Source organism: Oncorhynchus tshawytscha, linkage group LG24 (assembly GCF_018296145.1).
Source record: "Oncorhynchus tshawytscha isolate Ot180627B linkage group LG24, Otsh_v2.0, whole genome shotgun sequence".
Taxonomy (NCBI): domain Eukaryota; kingdom Metazoa; phylum Chordata; class Actinopteri; order Salmoniformes; family Salmonidae; genus Oncorhynchus; species Oncorhynchus tshawytscha.
Genome location: NC_056452.1, coordinates 26166760 through 26186028, shown reverse-complemented (window position 1 = coordinate 26186028; position 19269 = coordinate 26166760). Strand labels below are relative to the sequence as shown.

At 42.9% G+C, this 19269-nt stretch overlaps 1 protein-coding gene across 8 annotated transcripts in view; it reads right to left on the bottom strand.

The window, feature by feature from the left end:
* Positions 1-19269, bottom strand: part of LOC112223358 (myocardin) — a 167781-nt gene that overhangs the window by 34268 nt on the left and 114244 nt on the right. For 6 of the 8 annotated variants that reach the window (XM_024386346.2, XM_024386350.2, XM_024386351.2 and 3 more), the window contains exon 4: positions 2382-2447. In XM_024386346.2, coding sequence (XP_024242114.2) covers positions 2382-2447 — 66 coding nt within the window. Of the gene's footprint in view, positions 1-2381; positions 2448-13619; positions 13938-19269 lie in introns of those variants that run through there. The other 2 variants (XM_024386348.2, XM_042305585.1) reach the window with 2 other exon arrangements.

Sequence of the window (19269 nt, the reverse complement as noted above, 5' to 3'; positions counted from 1 at the left end):
GGCAAGGTCAGTACAGGTGCATCAAAGTTGGGACCGAGAGACTGAAAAATAGTTTCTATCAAGGCCATCAGACTGTTAAATAGCCATCACTAACACAGGGAGGCTGCTGCCTACATACAGGCTTGAAATCACTGACCACTCAAACAACGGATCACTAGTCACTTTATTAATGCCACTTTAATAATGATGTTTACCTATCTTGCATTACTTATCCCATATGTACACTACCATTCAAAAGTTGTGGTCACTTAGAAATGTCCTTTTTTTTTTAAAGCACATTTTTTGGTCCATTAAAATAACATCAAATTAATCAGATGTCTACAGTGTAGACATGGTTAATGTTGTAAATGACTATTGTAGCTCGAAATGGCAGATTTTTTATGAAATATCTAAATAGTTGAACAGAGGCACATTATCAGCAACCATCACTCCTGTGTCCCAATGGCACGTTGTGTTAGCTAATCCAAAGTTCATCATTTTAAAAGGCTAATTGATCATTAGAAAACCCTTTCGCAATTATGTTAGCACAGCTGAAAACAGTTGTGCTGATTAAATAAGCAATAAAACTGGCTTTCTTTAGACTAGCTGAGTATCTGGAGCATCAGGATTTGTATCTGGGACTCTAACCCGGACACACTTATAAGAAATCCCGCTATGCTCTCCGACGAACCATCAAACAGGCAAAGCGTAAATACAGGACTAAGATTGAATCCTCCTACACCGGCTCCGACGTTCGTCGGATGTGGCATGGCTTGCAACTATTACGGACAACAAAGGGAAGCCTTAATATAACCGTACAGAATGAAAAATAACAGAGCTCATTGTGTCTCTGTCACACTGTCAGAGGTTTGGCTTTGACTCTCCAGTACTCTGAAGGATAATATAGTGTGTGCGTGTGTGTGTAACCAGTGGTAAGTGTGCGGAGGAACAGAAACCAGAGGCCCGGCATGGCCTATCAGTTTCTGGGAGTCTCCCGGAGATAAAGCAAGCAGCATGGGCAAATGTGATTGGTTGACAGGGCAGATACTCTTTTAGAAATGTTTTTCGATTGGACGTTTATCTGGTGATAGTAGGCGAGAGGTCGGCGGTACACATGAAAAGGGTTTTGGCATCTATTAACTTTCTCTCACTCTCTCACACACACACACACACACACACACACACACACACACACACACACACACACACACACACACACACACACACACAGCTTTCCCTCTGGATTGCATTCCCCCTGCACACACCATTGTTTATAAATACCCAGGCAAGTGCACTCACACAGAATACAGCTCTGGCCTCTATAGTGGAGATGCCCTTGTTTCTCTAACAGATGTTAGCCAGTTTATACTTATAGGAGCATTAAATGCAGACGAAATATGTCAATTTCATGACTCCAGTTTATATTATGAGGTTAGAGGTATAGATCATAGATCCGCTTGTATCATATCATGGGGTTAGAGGTATAGATCACCTTTAACAGTGTTATGGGGACGAGGGGTGTCTGGTTACACAGTGTTAAGGACTAGGTTGTGTTATCATGAGGTAAGAGCGGCTTGAAAAAGTGAGGTCAGGTAGGGTGACGTGTTTCAGAGCCGTTGTCCGATGTTGCAAGTTCAATTAAACTCACTCTCTCTCTCTAGTAACGCAGTACATGGTGTCCCTCTCTCTCTCGCTCTCTCTAGTAACGCAGTACATGGTGTCCCACTCTCTCTCTCTCTAGTAATGCAGTACATGGTGTCCCACTCTCTCTCTCTGGTAACGCAGTACATGGTTTCCTACTCTCTCTCTCTCTAGTAATGCAGTACATGGTGTCCCACTCTCTCTCTCTAGTAACGCAGTACATTGTGTTCCACTCTCTCCCTCTCTCTCTCTCTGGTAACGTAGTACATGGTGTCCCTCTCTCTCTGGTAACGTAGTACATGGTGTCCCTCTCTCTCTGGTAACGTAGTACATGGTGTCCCTCTTTCTCTCTCTCTGGTAACGTAGTACATGGTGTCCCTCTTTCTCTCTGGTAACGTAGTACATGGTGTCCCTCTCTCTCTCTGGTAACGTAGTACATGGTGTCCCTCTTTCTCTCTCTAGTAATGCAGTACATGGTGTCCGACTCTCTCTCTCTCTAGTAATGCAGTACATGGTGTCCCACTCTCTCTCTCTAGTAACGCAGTACATGGTGTCCCACTCTCTCTCTCTGGTAACGCAGTACATGGTGTCCCACTCTCTCTCTCTAGTAACGCAGTACATGGTGTCCCACTTTCTCTCTCTCTAGTAACGCAGTACATGATGTCACACACGCTTATGAGACACACTTGTCACGTTGGTGGCTGAGAGGTGTGTGTGTGTTTGCACGCACACTTGCACGTGTATGTAAAAGTGTTACTCACGAGGCATGATGCCCTGGTCGGCAAGCTGCTTTCCAGTTCTCCTCTGCTGGAGTCTGAACTGCAGAACTACAGGGGGGAGATGGAGGAGGGAGACAGAGAGAGGAGGGAGGGTAGGAAAGGGTGGGGGAAGCAGATACAGAGGGGTTGAGAAACTATTCTAATTTCAGCAGAGAAAGTATTGCTATGGTTGTGTGCCAGTGAGAGAATGGGGTTTGACAAATCATGAACCAAAATCATTGTATGAAAGTTCTCAAAGTTCTGATGCTACATTAACATCCTGAAAAATGCAGCAGCATGCCACCATCTATCCCACTTCTGTCTTGCCTCTGAAGCTAAGCAGGGTTGGTCCTGGTCAGTCCCTGGATGAGAGACCAGATGCTGCTGGAATTGGTGCAGGAGGACCAGTAGGATGCACTCTTTCCTCTGGTCTAAAAAAATAATATCCCAATGACCCAGGGTAGTGTTGGGGACATTGCCCTGTGTAGGGTACCGTCTTTCAGATGGGACGTTAAACGGCTCTGCGGTCAGTAAAGATCCCATGGCACTTATTGTACGGGTGTTAACCCTGGTGTCCTGGCTAAATCCCCAATCTGGCCCTCAAGGCTACCTAATCATCCCCAGCTTCCAATTGGCTCATTCATCCCCTTCCTCTCCCCTATAACTATTTCCCAGGTCATTGCTGTAAATGTGGTAAAATAAGGGTTAAACAAATAAAACACAAGCCTCATGCCAATCTCTGTGTGCATAGAATAGTCGCAGAGACACAAAGTAAAAAATTATGCTGTGGGCTGACAAATATTTCTGTGAACAGGATGTAGGGAATGATAAACACAGCTCCCTCCTGGCCTTTAAACAGATCTGCTAGGCAGTGTGTGGTCTGTCTGTGTTCTGACACACACACACTGGCCCTCGTCTGCCGATCCTCCCTTAGCCTCCATCCAAAGTCCCTCGTGTGTGTGTGTGTGGAGTCTGGTGTGTGTGTGGGGGTCGTAGACGCCAGTTAACCCCATGTCAGTGTGCACGTGTGTGTTCTGTGCTCCCCTGCAGAAGAGGTCTCACAACGGGACCCTCCAGCTGAGATGATCAGCCAGGTCACCCGTGATTCAAGTCAGTATTCAACGTCAATCCATGTAGGGAGATGATGGGGAAACCTAGTTTGTGGTTTTGCTAGGGCATTGTGGACAGGGATGGCGGATGGGCGTAAGCCTATGCCTCTGATTCCAAAGGTAGCAAGTTTCGAATCCAGTTTTAAGGGTATTCCCAAACCTTAACCCTTACCTTAACCATTCAGAGTTAATGCCTGCCTATCGTTAAGAATTCAGAGATGACGCCAAAATGAAAGCTTAAAACACTTTGAAATCTGATGTTTGTAGCAACATGGATAAACGTCTAACTATGACGTGAGACTGGTTGAGAACTGGTTGAGTGTGACGTGATGATTATCTCTGTTTCTCTCGGCACTCTGGGATGGCTCAGAGTTTATAGTGGACCGTTGAATGGACAGAGCTGCTATGTAGTTTCACGGCTCTGTTTCACCAATACACCACGGGAGCATGTTTGAACACCACGGGAGCATGTTTGAACACCACGGGAGCATGTTTGAACACCACGGGAGCATGTTTGAACACCACGGGAGCATGTTTGAACAATGTCACACTGTCAACACTGGACACATACCGAGCGATGCTTGTCCTCTCATCTACCTCCATTACATAATTACATCATTCTCTAAACATCTGCTTGAGATTTACAGTTTGGCAGCAGCACAGCCATTCACTCTGACTAGACGGACAAAACATGTCACAGTGCAAACTATTTTTCATTATACTAACCTTTCAAATCACTTTTGAATATCTCTCTCTTTCTGTCAATGAATCAAATCCCTACCCCACTGGACCCTAGCCAAGTTGAAATTCAATAGTATTAATACCTCATGAATCTATAAATACAATATCGCAGAAATATAATATCTCATAACACAGTCTTAACGACCTGTTGTCAAAGCAGCTGCCATGCTCCTGGAGAGGTCAAAGGGTTTAGTTCCTCTAAAGAGGAGTTCCTGTGATTGGACATCCTCACCTAAAGACTCATACATTCCCCACTGTGTGTGTGAATGTGTTAATGTTTATTTATTAAAAGGACCTGTTCAGTAATGTTTCATAATCTGCTACAGTCAAGTGTGTTAATTGAATCTGTGTGAAAACAAATGTGTTGAGTCAGGATTGGCTAATGAGATAATTGTATCAGTCAGGATTGGCTAATGAGATAATTGTATCAGTCAGGATTGGCTAATGAGATAATTGTATCAGTCAGGATTGGCTAATGAGATAATTGTATCAGTCAGGATTGGCTAATGAGATAATTGTAGCCCCTCTCAGTCAGGATTGGCTAATGAGATAATTGTAGCCCCTCTCAATCAGGATTGGCTAATGAGATAATTGTAGCCCCTCTCAGTCAGGATTGGCTAATGAGATAATTGTAGCCCCTCTCAATCAGGATTGGCTAATGAGATAATTGTAGCCCCTCTCAATCAGGATTGGCTAATGAGATAATTGTAGCCTCTCCCACCAATTTGAGTTGATTGAATGTGTATATGTGTTTGTGGAGAAAGAGGCAGCGTAAGTAGCTGAAGGAAAGGGTAGAGGAGAGCATGTGCAACAGATTTTATGCTCTTATCTTTTGATTCTTGTTTTATCCCATCAGCATGATTTTAACAGATTTTATGCTCTCTCCTTTTGATTGTTTTAACCGTTGGTGTATTTGTCTATTTATTCAAATAAATTCTCCATTTTGGAATAAAACTGTTGCTGACTTCAAGAAACATTTTCATGTGCACGAGATAATGGCCAGCTTTGTCACAGTTGCCTAAACAAGACTACGATCTCTAACATCCCACTAACTTGAGATGTTTCTCCCTCTCTCTTTCAGATAAACGCAGATAAACACACCATCAACAGACAGTTTCATTTATGTCACTGGGGCACATCCTCATCAGATCCATCCTCGGTGATTATTGCTGCTTGTCAGTGTGTAACAGTTGGCTCTGAACCCTGCTTTAATATCACCACACAGAGATGGCATTGAAAAAACACCAACGCTACATTACTGTTAACACACAATTCAGGGTGAGAGAAAATACACCTTTAATTCTGAAAGCTTTGGTATTCCATACAACAAAACAGGTGGAAGCTACTGGAAGCTTAAATCAGGGTTTATAACAAGGTTATGTTTACAACATAACCTGGCATTTATATGCCATGAACCTCTCCAGAGGCAGCAGAGACAGGCATATGTTGCGGGTCACTACTTCCCAGGAGAGCCGTTTGGAAGTAAACGTACAAAAAAGAAAATTGGGGCAGAAATGTCTTTCTGGAACATGTGAACTTTCATGTGCCTTACTAACAGTGTATGCCATCTGTAAATACAAATGTAAAAAAAAAAAAAAAACAGCAACCTTCCCGCCATGATCATTGCCATGATTGGCTGAGATAAATAGACATGCCGAGAGATGAGTTCGGGTTGGTCTGCCATATAGCACGTTTCTGTCTTTTTGAGCTGGCCAGTATGTCTAGGTAATCCTGTCTAACGTAGAAGAACTGCACAAGTGCTGCTCTCCACTTTCTGGAGGATCGAGTTTTGAAATCAGTGGAATTAGAGTATGATAGCTAAGGAGATGGATAAAACTTCTTCAAACTAAGGGCAACCATGGCATCTGTGACAGGGAGAGGCATCCATCCATGCTAGCTACATTTCAGATAATACACGTTTCTAATTTTGACAGAAAGTCATTTTCATTTCAAGTTAAAGTGTACTGTTAGCTAGCTAGCTAATGTTAGCTGGTTGGCTAGCTAGCTAAAGTTATGTGTATGAACTTATTATTCGTATCTCAGAGCCATTTGCCTGGCTAGTTATAGCCTAATGTTAGCTAGCCAACATTGAACCTGGTTGGTTAGCTACTTGCAGATTCATGCAGGGTAGTTCATTGTTTACCTGATTACTCCATTCGGTCTTTGCACCTGTTTCATCCATAGGTTAAATTGTAGCAACGTCGTGATGGGTATAGGGAAAATTGGAGTATCATGTAGTAGCCTAATCCTATCAATGTTACACTGAACTGGCTGAATGGAATATGAATGACAGGTATGCAATGTGATGTAATAAAAATAAGGCCATGTTCATAAATTGTTTGTCATCCCTTCTTGAACGGCACCAACCGCCACTAGCCTTGATACAGTGTTGACATAATATATACTGAACAAAAATATAAATGCAATTTCTAAGATTTTACAGAGTTACAGTTCATAGAAGGAAATCAGTCAATTGAAATAAATTAATTTCACATGAATGGGCAGGGGCGTAGCCATGGGTGGACCTGGGCAGGCATAGGCACACCCACTTGGGAGCCAGGCCCAGCCAATCAGAATGAGCACCCCCCACAGTTGTGAGGCTGGTTGGACATCCTGCCTAATTCTCTAAAACGAAGTTGAAGGTGGCTTATGGTAGAGAAATTAACATTAAATTCTCAGGCAACGTCTATGGTGGGCATTCCTGCAATCAGCATGCCAGTTGCACACTCCCTCAAAACTTGAGACATCTGTGGCACTGTATTGTGTGACAAAACTGTACATTTTAGAATGGCCTTTTATTGTCCCCAGCACAAGGTGCACCTGTGTAATCATCATGCTGTTTAATCAGCTTCTTGATATGCCACACCTGTCAGGTGGATGGATAATCTTGGAAAAGGAGAAATGTTCACTAACAAGGATGTAAACAAATGTGTGCACAAAATTTGAGAGAAATTAGCTTTTTGTGGGTATGGAACATTTCTGGGATCTTTTATTTCAGCTCATGAAACATGGGATCAACACTTTACACATCGTTTATATGTTTCTTCAGTGTACAACTTCAACTTCTCTGACAGTTATGTAATACTAGAGAGAAGGAAACCACACAAACACGTCTCCTGGGACCACTCTGAGACCCTCATCTCTCGCTGTTAAAATACCAGTAGTGGTTCCCATAGCTTACTGTTGTTGGTGTGAGCATGGAGCTGGCAATAGCAGAGTTGTGGGTTTGATTCCTGCATTGGCCACTAAATAAACACGTTAACTGCATGAATGTATGGTCCTCACGACATCAAGCTATCCATGTCCATTGACTGGCCATCGTACTTTAACTTCATACAAATAACATACGGTATATGAAAGGTCTAAGGAAACATCGCAAAACACCCACGTCACCAACAGTAATAACTTCAGCCAGGCTCAGAGTGATGTGACTCTGTCTCTCTCTGTGACCCAGCATGTAAGACTGAACAGTCTCCCGACATCTGCATGGCATTAATAACCGGCCTATAAGCATAATGTGTGTGTGTCACAGCAAACACCCCTGTGAAAGTCTCTCCCCCTGGTCATACACTACAATGACTCCAGCCCTTCTCTCCCTCTCTCTCTCCCTCCAGAGGTCATTTCCCACTGCGTGGGCGTTGGTGTAAACAACACTGAGGGAAAGCGCAATTTAGCCTGTGATTGCTGGTAAGCAATTACCGTACCGAGCATAGAGATTGCACTGAAGAGCGAGAGAGAAAAACAGTTGGTAAGAGCACTTTAAGTATTGATGTTCCTTACTCTTTGTTTTCAGTGAAATGAATCACTTGATAAAATGCTGCTTGACTGTAAACTGTGTGTATCAAACAAATAAACTGTGACTGAGCAGGACAGGGAGAAAGACCCAAGCATTAGACTGGCTGTAGCTCTGGCTAACATTAACACCCCCTTCAGAGAGAGAGAGAGAGACAGGGAGAGAGACTTGGCACTACTTTATCCCTGACCTCAACCCAGAGTCTCTTAGAGCGTTCACAGTCAGTCCACTGACACCCCTAACAGATCAGAGCAAAATCACACTACTTGAACAGAGCTATGCTCAATCATGAGGAATCAAGGCCAAAAGAACTGAATAATATTGAGAAATGCTATAGATGGAGGGAATGTAGTGTGAAAATCTACCAAATAACAATTAGGCAACAACAAATTCAATCCCTTCTTGATAATTTCCTGGACAAAAGGTTTCACTGTAATGGTGAAGGTGTAAACCTGGCAGTAGAAAACCTAAACAGTATATTTGACCTCTCAGCTTCCCTATCAACTAAAACAATTGAAGCAGACAACCTAAGAAAATTAACCAACCCCAAAAGGCCTGTGGGGTTGATGGTATCCTAAATTAAATTATAAAATATACAGACCACAAATTCCAATTGGCTATACTTAAACTCTTTAACATCATCCTCAGCTCTGGCATCTTCCCCAATATTTGGATCCAAGGACTGATCACCAAAGTGGAAACAAATTTGACCCCAATAACCACCATATCTGTCAACAGCAACCTTGGGAAAACTCCTCTGCATATTCATTAACCAAGCAAATGCCAAATTGGCTTTATACCAAATTACCGTACGACAGACCACGTATTCACCCTGCACACACTAATTGACAAACAAACAAACCAAAACAAATGCAGTCTTCTCATGCTTTGTTGATTTTCAAAAAAGCTTGAGACTCAATTTGGCATGAGGGTCTGCTATACAACTTGATGCAAAGTGATGCTGGGTGAAAAACATACAACATTATAAAATCCAATAAGTGTGCGGTTAAAATGGACAATTTTTTATTTATTTCCACAGGGCCTGGAGATGAGACGGGGATGCAGCTTAAGCCCCACCCTCTTCAACACATATATATATATATTTTTTTATATTTATATATATATATAAATAAACTATTGGCGAGGGCACTAGAACAGTCTGCAGCACCCACCCTACTAGAATCTGAAGTCAAATGCCTACTGTTTGCTGATTATCTGGTGCTTCTGTCCACAACAAAGGAGGGCCTACACCTAGCACCTAGATCTTCTGCACAGATTCTGTCCGACCTGGGCACAGACAGAAAATCTCAGTAAGACAAAAAATAATGGTGTTCTGAAAAAGGTCCAGTTGCCAGTACTACGAATACAAATTCCATCTAGACACCGTTGCCCTAGAGCTAAAAAAAAAACTATACATACCTCGGCCTAAACATGAAGCCACACAGGTAACTTCCACAAAGCTGTGAACTATCTAAGAGGAAAGAGTCTTTTATGCCTTCAAAATGAACATCAAATTCAACATACCAATTAGGATCTGGTTAAAAATACTTTATAGACTTTTTACTTTTCAGTTATAGAACCCATTGCCCTTTATGGTTGTGAGGTCTAGGGTCCGCTCACAAACCAAGAATTCACAAAATGGGACACATACCAAATTGAGACTCTGCATGCAGAATTCTGCAAAAATATCCTTGGTGTACAACGTAAAACACAAAATAATGCCTGCAGAGCAGAATTAGGCCGATACCCACTAATTATACAAATCCAGAAGAGAGCTTCAATTCTACAACCACCTAAAAGGAAGTGATTCCCAAACCTTCCATAACAAAGCCATCACCTACAGAGATATGAACCTGAAGAAGAGTCCCCTAAGCAAGTTTGTCTTGTTCTTGCTCTGTTCACAAACACCCCCCACAGATCCCCAGGACAGCAACACAATTAGACCAAACCAAATCATGACAAAACAGAAAGATAATTACTTCACATTGGAAAGAATTTGCAAAAAAAGAGAGAAAACTAGAATGCTATTTGGCCCTAAACAGAGAGTGCACAGTGGCAGAATACCTGACCACTGTGACAGACCCAAACTTAAGAACATCTTTGACTATGTACAGTGAGCATTGCTACTGAGAAGGCTACCGAAGGCAGACCTGGCTCTCAAGAGAAGACAGGCTATGTGCACGCTGCCCACAAAAAAGGTAGAAACTGAGCTGCACTTACTAACCTCCTGACAAATGTATGAGCATATTAGAGAGACATGTTTCCCTCAGATTACACAGACCCACAAATAATTTTAAAAAATATATATATATTTTGATAAACTCCCATATCTACTGGGTGAAATACCACAGTGTGCATCACAGGAGCAAGATTTGTGACCTGTTGCCACGAGAAAAGGGAAACCAGTGAAGAACAAACACCATTGTAAATACAACCCATATTTATGCTTATTTTTTTCCCCTAGTGTACCCTTAACCATTTGTACATCGTTGCAACACTGTATCTATACGTAATATGACATTTGTAATGTCTTTATTGTTTTGAAAGTTCTGTATGTGTGATGTTGCCATCACAGCAGCAAGATGTGTGACCTGTTGCTACAAGAAAAGGGCAACCAGTGAAGAACAAACATTGTAAATATAGCCCATATTTATGATGATTTATTTTCCCTTTTGTACTTTAATATGATTACAACAGTGTATATAGACACTGATATTTGAAATGTCTTTATTCTTTTGAAATGTTTGTGTCTACTGTTCACTTTGTATTGTTTATTTCACTTGCTTTGGCAATGTAAACACATGTTTTCCATGCCAATAAAAACCTGAAAATTTTCAATTTCAATTCAGAGAGAGAGAAAGAGAAAGAGAGAAAGAGAGAGAGCTGTAGTGTGTTAGAGGGATTTAAATCAGTGCTGTAGTCCACACTGTTCTTACACAGGCAGGTTAGGACACACACCACTCTCATCACAGCCTAATGATGATAACCTTTAACCTACCACTAATCTCTATCAGAATAAACTAAATGTAAATAGGATTGACACCAAACCATACCCACGTGTGTTTGCTTTTACCAGCATCTCACCAACAAGGCATTGTCACCCATACACCATAGTATCGTTATCATCCATAGTACCTATAGCATCCATAGCATCTATTAAATACATAGCATCTATAGCATCCATAGCATCTATTAAATACATAGCATCCATAGCATCCACAGCATCTATAGCATCCATAGCATCTATTAAATACATAGCATCCATAGCATCTATTAAATCCATAGCATCTATTAAATACATAGCATCTATAGCATCCATAGCATCTATTAAATACATAGCATCTATAGCATCCATAGCATCTATTAAATACATAGCATCCATAGCATCCACAGCATCTATAGCATCCATAGCATCTATTAAATACATAGCATCCACAGCATCTATAGCACCCATAGCATCTTCACCCCGCTACCATCCAAACGGCGACGTTAGTAGAGGTGCATCAAAGCTGGGACTGAGAGACTGAACAACTCAAGGCCATCAGACTGTTAAATAGGCATCACTAGCCGGCTACCACCCAGTACCCTGCCCTGAAATGTAGTCACTGTTACTAGCCGGCTACCACCCAGTACCCTGCCCTGAAATGTAGTCACTGTTACTAGCCGGCTACCACCCAGTACCCTGCCCTGAAATGTAGTCACTGTTACTCGCCGGCTACCACCCAGTACCCTGCCCTGAAATGTAGTCACTGTTACTAGCCGGCTACCACCCAGTACCCTGCCCTGAAATGTAGTCACTGTTACTAGCCAGCTACCACCCAGTACCCTGCCCTGAAATGTAGTCACTGTTACTCGCCGGCTACCACCCAGTACCCTGCCCTGAAATGTAGTCACTGTTACTAGCCGGCTACCACCCAGTACCCTGCCCTGAAATGTAGTCACTGTTACTAGCCGGCTACCACCCAGTACCCTGCCCTGAAATGTAGTCACTGTTACTAGCCGGCTACCACCCAGTACCCTGCCCTGAAATGTAGTCACTGTTACTAGCCGGCTACCACCCGGTACCCTGCCCTGAAATGTAGTCACTGTTACTAGCCGGCCTCCGACCAGTACCCTGCCCTGAAATGTAGTCACTGTTACTAGCTGGCCTCCGACCAGTACCCTGCCCTGAAATTTAGTCACTGTTCCTAGCTGGCCCCCGACCAGTACCCTGCCCTGAAATGTAGTCACTGTTACTAGCCGGCTACCACCCAGTACCCTGCCCTGAAATGTAGTCACTGTTACTAGCCGGCTACTACCCAGTACCCTGCCCTGAAATGTAGTCACTGTTACTAGCTGGCCTCCGACCAGTACCCTGCCCTGAAATGTAGTCACCGTTACTAGCCGGCTACCACCCAGTACCCTGCCCTGAAATGTAGTCACTGTTACTAGCCGGCTACCACCCGGTACTCATCCCTGCACCTTAGAGGCTGCTGTCCTATGTACTGTACATAGACATGGAACACTGGTCACTTTAATGTTTACATACTGTTTTACCCATTTCATATGTATATACTGTATTCCAGTCAAGGCCTATTCTATTTAATTATTGCTGTACATATACTATTCTTCAGATATACTACATATTCTATACATATACATATACTGTCCATATACTGTCCATATTGTCTATACATCCCATCACATATATACACTGAGTGTACAAAACATTAGTAACACCATCCTAACATGGAGTTGCACCTCTCCCTTTTGCCCTCAGAACAGCCTCAATTTGTCAGGGCATTGGACTCTACGTTCCAAAGGGATTCTGGCCATTGTGGACTCTAATGCTTCCCACAGTTGTGTCAAGTTGGCTGGATGTCCTTTGGGTGGTGGACCATTCTGTTGCAGTTCTTGACAAACCGGTGTGCCTGGCACCTACTACCATACCCTGTTCAAAGGCACTTCAATGTTTTGTGTTGCCCATTCACCCTCTGAATGGCACACATATACAATTCATGTCTCAATTGTCTCAATGTTTAAAAATCCTTCTTTAACCTGTCTCCTCCCCTTCATCTACACTGATTGAAGTGGATTTAACAAGTGACATCAACAAGGGATCATAGCTTTCACCTGGATTCACCTGGTCAGTCTGTCAAGGAAAGAGCAGGTGTTCTTAATGTTTTGTATACTCAGTACATACATTTATACTCCGGACTCCGACTTTGCCCATCCTAAATTCTCTATATATCTTAATTAAATTATTTTACTTTTTAGATGTGTGTATTGTTAAATATTACTGCACAGTTGGGAGCTAGGAACACAAGCATTTCGCTACGCCTGCTAAATATGTGTTTGTGATTAATAACATTTGATTTGATAAGCAATATACAAAAAGCATGTACCTGTACTACTGTTCACTATAAATCAAATACAAGTACTGACGGTTGATGGACAAATGGCATTGAAAAAATTAAACATTTAATCAATGCAAGTGCAAACATTGTATCATCAGGAGAGGATGTTTATATAGTACATATCAACAAAGTGCCAGTCCAAGGGGTGGAACAAATGCTTCTGATAGGTGAGTGGACATGAACACACACGATAGGATCTTACCTGATCTAAACTTGCTTCGTATCAGTATGGAGTGTTCAGAGCCCAGTAAAGTCATGATGCTAACTGTATGGTTCCAGTGTACAGGAGAGAAAAAGAGAACAGGCGGACACACTTTCACTTTAATGCCCCTGGCCCTTCCTGGGACCGGAGACCGAGACCAGAGCTGTCCAAACGCGCGTCATTAACAACAGTTAACAGCTACTACAAGAAAAGACACACAAAAAAAAGTGGTGTCTCTCTTCACTCCTCTCTCTCTCCCTTGGGTAGCTGTGGGAGTCCGATAGTGAGGTAGACAGTCAGGCTTTGGTCTCATGTAGCTCTGAGTCTCCACTCTAGAGGGAGTGGAGTGATATACCTCTGCTGGGAGGAGCTAACCACTGAGGGTTCCTATAGCCCCTCCCAAGGTTCCACTAGCCCCTCCTTTAGTGGGTAATAATGCCCTCGTGGGGAGGGGCTAGGAGCTAAAGTTTCTGGTAGCTCCTCCTTCCAGGGAGAAGAGGACTGCTGGCTGGAGACTCCCTCTGACCTTCTGGATATGTTACTGCTTTGACTATGGCCATGTCCTAATACCCATAATTGTGTCATAAATAGTAGGCCGTTTGAGTATGCAAAAAAATTCAATGTAATAGTGTGTGAGTATACTTTAAATGGCCGAATGTCAACCACTCCACAAATTTCTTGTTAACAAACTATAGTTTTGGCAAGTCGGTTAGGACATCTACTTTGTGCATGACACAAGTCATTTTTCCAACAAATGTTTACAGACCGATGATTTCACTTATAATTCAATGTATCACAATTCCAGTGGTCCAGAAGTTTACATACACTAAGTTGACTGTGCCTTTAAACCGTATGGAAAATTCCCCAAAAGTATGTCATGGCTTTAGAAGTTTCTGATAGCCTAATTGACATCATTTGTGTCAATTGGAGGTGTACCTGTGGATGTATTTCAAGGCCTACCTTCAAACTCAGTGCCTCTTTGCTTGACATCATGGGAAAATAAAAATAATAATAAAATAAAAATAAATCAGCCAAGACCTCATAAAAGAAAAATTGTAGACCTCAACAAGTCTGGTTCATCCTTGGGAGCAATTTCTAAATGCCTGAAGGTACCACGTTCATCTGTATAAACAATAGTATGCAAGTATAAACACCATGGGATCACGCGGCCGTCATACCGCTCAGGAAGGAGACGTGATCTGTCTCCTAGAGATTAACTTACTTTGGTGTGAAAAGTGCAAATCAATCCCAGAACAACAGCAAAGGACCTTGTGAAGATGCTGGAGGAAACAGGTCCAAAAGTATCTATATCCACAGTAAAATGAGTCCTATATTGACATAACCTGAAAGGCTGCTCAAGGAAGAAGCCATTGCTCCAAAACCACCATAAAAAAGCCAGACTACGGTTTGCAACTGCACATGGGGACAAAGATCGTACTTTTTGGAGAAATGTCCTCTGGTCTGATGAAACAAAAATAGAACTGTTTGGCCATAATTACCATCGTTATGTTTGGAGGAAAAATGGGGAAGTTTGCAAGTCAAAGAACACCATCCAAACCGTGAAGCACAGGGGTGGCAACATGATGTTGTGGGGGTGCTTTGCTGCAGGAGGGACTGGTGGCCTTCACAAAATAGATGGCATCATGAGGAGGTAAGATTATGTGGATACATTGAAGCAACATCTCAAGACATCAGTCAGGAAGTTAAAAGCTTGGTTTTAAATGGGTCTTCCAAATGGACAATGACCCAAAGCATACTTCCAAAGTTATGGCAAAATGGCTTAAGGACAACAAAGTCAAGGTATTGGAGCGGCCATCACAAAGCCTTGACCTCAATCCTATAGAACATTTGTGGGCAGAACTGAAAAAACATGTGCGAGCAAGAAGGCCCTAAAAGCTGAAATAAATCATTCTCTCTACTATTCATCTGACATTTCACATTCTTAAAATAAAGTGTTGAGCCGAGCTGACCTAAAACAGGGGATTTTTACTAAGATTAAATGTCAGGAATTGTGAAAAACTGAGTTTAAATGTATTTGGCTAAGGTGTATGTAAACTTCCAACTTCAACTGTATGTTTGGGTATAATTTGTATATTTATGTTGCATATACAGGGCACATTTGTAAAAGAGACCTAGCTCTCAATATGTAAAAAATATATATTTTATTAATAAAGGTTCAATTATAATACAAATAAATTACTATTTTTGACTCTTCAGCTAGTAAAATTCGCACACTTTTCCCACAATCCATTGGAAGAGGTGGGCTGCAAGTGATTGGCTATTTGAAGAGAACTATGGCCTAACAACAAAACTCAGCTACTTAGCTGGGAAGATGCCGAATAGCGAAGCTTCTGCGGTGGTGTTCAAATATAGCCTATCATCACTCAACTCACAGCTCCTCAAGGCCTGCTTCAATTCAGGTAAAACAAACCCAAGTTCACTCAATTACACTTCCAGAGCCATTGCTTCAATCAATTTCACTCCCAGAGGCTTTGCTTTAGGACCTAAAGGTGAATGTCTCATGTAAACCATTCCCACCACTGTCCCTGTGTCTTACAGTGTCACCAAGTAAATAACACAGGTTCCTCGTTCCAGTTTCTATCCTGGTTATCCCCACCATACGCACAACACTGCTTGGGTTTAATGACTAAGAATTCATACACAAGAGTGAAGCACACACACACATATTTACGGGGACACACTCACCCACCCAGAGTGCTTAAAGGGAGGGTTGGTGGTTGGGTCTGACACACAGCATGGGAGGGAGATTCCTGTAGAGTTCACCCAGCCCTGGACTAATCCTACCCTTTAATTGTGCGTCAACGGACGTGACAAGTCTCATCTGAACTGTCTGGAAACTCAGAAACTGTGTGTGTGTGTGTGTGTGTGTGTGAGTGAACCCTTTAAAATGTAATGTGATTTGTGGATAAAGAATTTAAAGTGTGTGTGTGTGTGTGTCTCCTCACAAATAGATTAATTACCTTGGGTTTATGATTTATGTTTGTGTTCAGTAGTACAGCATGACCTGGCCCCCATATGCTCTGCAGTATAATTAAGCAATAAGGCATGAGGGTGTATGGTATAAGGCCAATATTCCACGGCTAAGGGCTGTTCTTAAGCACGACATACAGCCCTTATATACCACAACCCCCAGAGGTACATTATAGCTATTATAAACTGGTTACGTAATGTAATAAGATCAGTAAAAATAAATGTTTTGTCATACTTTCAGCCAATCAGCATTCAGGGATCGAACCACCCAGTATATAATGGTCATTTTAGACATGCTACACTGTCATAATTTAAGTAATTAAGTACTCGGCGCCAATAACATACAGGATTGTATCACGAGTTTCTTTAAACCACGTTGAACTCATCAGCCAGGTTAACCAACAACTAGACTAGGGTTTATTGTCCAGACTGATTTATCAAAAAATAAAAAATTGTGAACATTTTATGTACACTTGCTTTTTGTAGTCTTACAGATACATATATATTTAAAAGTTGGGACTGTAGGGTTGCAAAATTCCTGGAACTTTCAATAAATTCCCTTGTTTTCCAGAAATCTGGATTTTCTGCTTATTCTCTCCTGATTCTAGAAGCCTCCAACCGGGATTTCTGGAAAACCAGGGATTTTTATTGAAAGTTCCCTGAATTATGCAACCCTAGTTGGGAGTTACAAACAAATCTAATAATGTGAAGTGAAAATGACGTACACATCTAGGATGAACTTTTAAACCCAGTCCTTACCCTTTCAACCAATGACTGGTCAGACAAAAAAAAAAACTTACATTTGCATGGATTAACTGCAAGGAAATTGTTCTTTCATTTCAAAACAATGGCACTAACCTAGCTTGTGTTCTTCAAACTACACTGCACAGCGCATTTCTGGGATCCAGCTTTGTTTATGCGAAATAGCCACTGATAGGAAGTGTTCCATGCTTGGCATATCACAGTACACGTGTGTGTGTGTGTGTGTGTGTGTGTGTGTGTGTGTGTGTGTGCAACCCCAGCAGCACACCCACACACACACACACACACACACACACACACACACACACACACACACACACACACACAACTACCAGGCCAGTTTAAACACACATACCACAAAGGACTACCAGGCAGGTTTTTCCCCACACATGACTACCAGGCTGGTTTACCTACACACACCACTAACAGAGTGGTTTTACCACCCACACAGGATACAGGACTACCAGGCTGGTTTACCCACACATACCACAAAGGACTACCAGGCAGGTTTACCCACACACCACTACCAGAGTGGTTTACCCACACAGGATACAGAACTACCAGGCTGGTTTACCCACACACCACTACCAGAGTGGTTTACCGACACCCCACACAAATAATACCAGGTTGATTTACCCACACAGGACTTCCAGGCTAGTTTACAGACGACCCCGCAGGACTACCAGGCTGGTTTACTGACACAGGACTACCAGGCTGGTTTACCCACACAGGACTACCAGGCTGGTTTACTGACACAGGACTACCAGGCTGGTTTACCCACACCCCAAACAGGACTACCAGGTTGGTTTACCCACACCCCAAACAGGACTACCAGGTTGGTTTACCGACACCCCACACAGGACTATCAGGCTGGTTTACCCACACACCACACAGGAATATAAGGCTGGTTTACCCACACAGGAGTACCAGGCTGGTTTACCCACACGGGACTACCAGGCTGGTTTACCCACACGGGACTACCAGGCTGGTTTACCCACACGGGACTACCAGGCTGGTTTACCCACACACTATCCAGGACTACCAGGCTGGTTTACCCACACTATCCAGGACTACCAGGCTGGTTTACCCACACACTACCAGGCTGGTTTACAGGACTACCAGGCTGGTTTACCCACACAGGTCTACCAGGCTGGTTTACCCACACAGGTCTACCAGGCTGGTTTACCCACACAGGTCTACCAGGCTGGTTTACCCACACATGGTCTACCAGGCTGGTTTACCCACACAATGGACTACCAGGCTGGTTTACCCACACAATGGACTACCAGGCTGGTTTACCCACACAATGGACTACCAGGCTGGTTTACTCACACAATGGACTACCAGGCTGGTTTACCCACACAATGGACTACCAGGCTGGTTTACTCACACAATGGACTACCAGGCTGGTTTACCTACACACTAAACAGGACTACCAGGCTGGTTTACCCACACACGATACAGGAATATAAGGCTGGTTTACCAACACAGGTCTACCAGGCTGGTTTACCCACACAAAGGACTACCAGGCTGGTTTACTCACACAAAGGTCTACCAGGCTGGTTTACCCACACAAAGGACTACGAGGCTGGTTTACCCACACACTATACAGGACTACCAGGCTGGTTTACCCACACAGGTCTACCAGGCTGGTTTACCCACACAGGTCTACCAGGCTGGTTTACCCACACAGGTCTACCAGGCTGGTTTACCCACACAATGGACTACCAGGCTGGTTTACTCACACAATGGACTACCAGGCTGGTTTACCCACACAAAGGACTACCACCAGGCTGGTTTACCCACACAAAGGACTACCACCAGGCTGGTTTACTCACACAAAGGACTACCACCAGGCTGGTTTACTCACACAAAGGACTACCAGGCTGGTTTACCC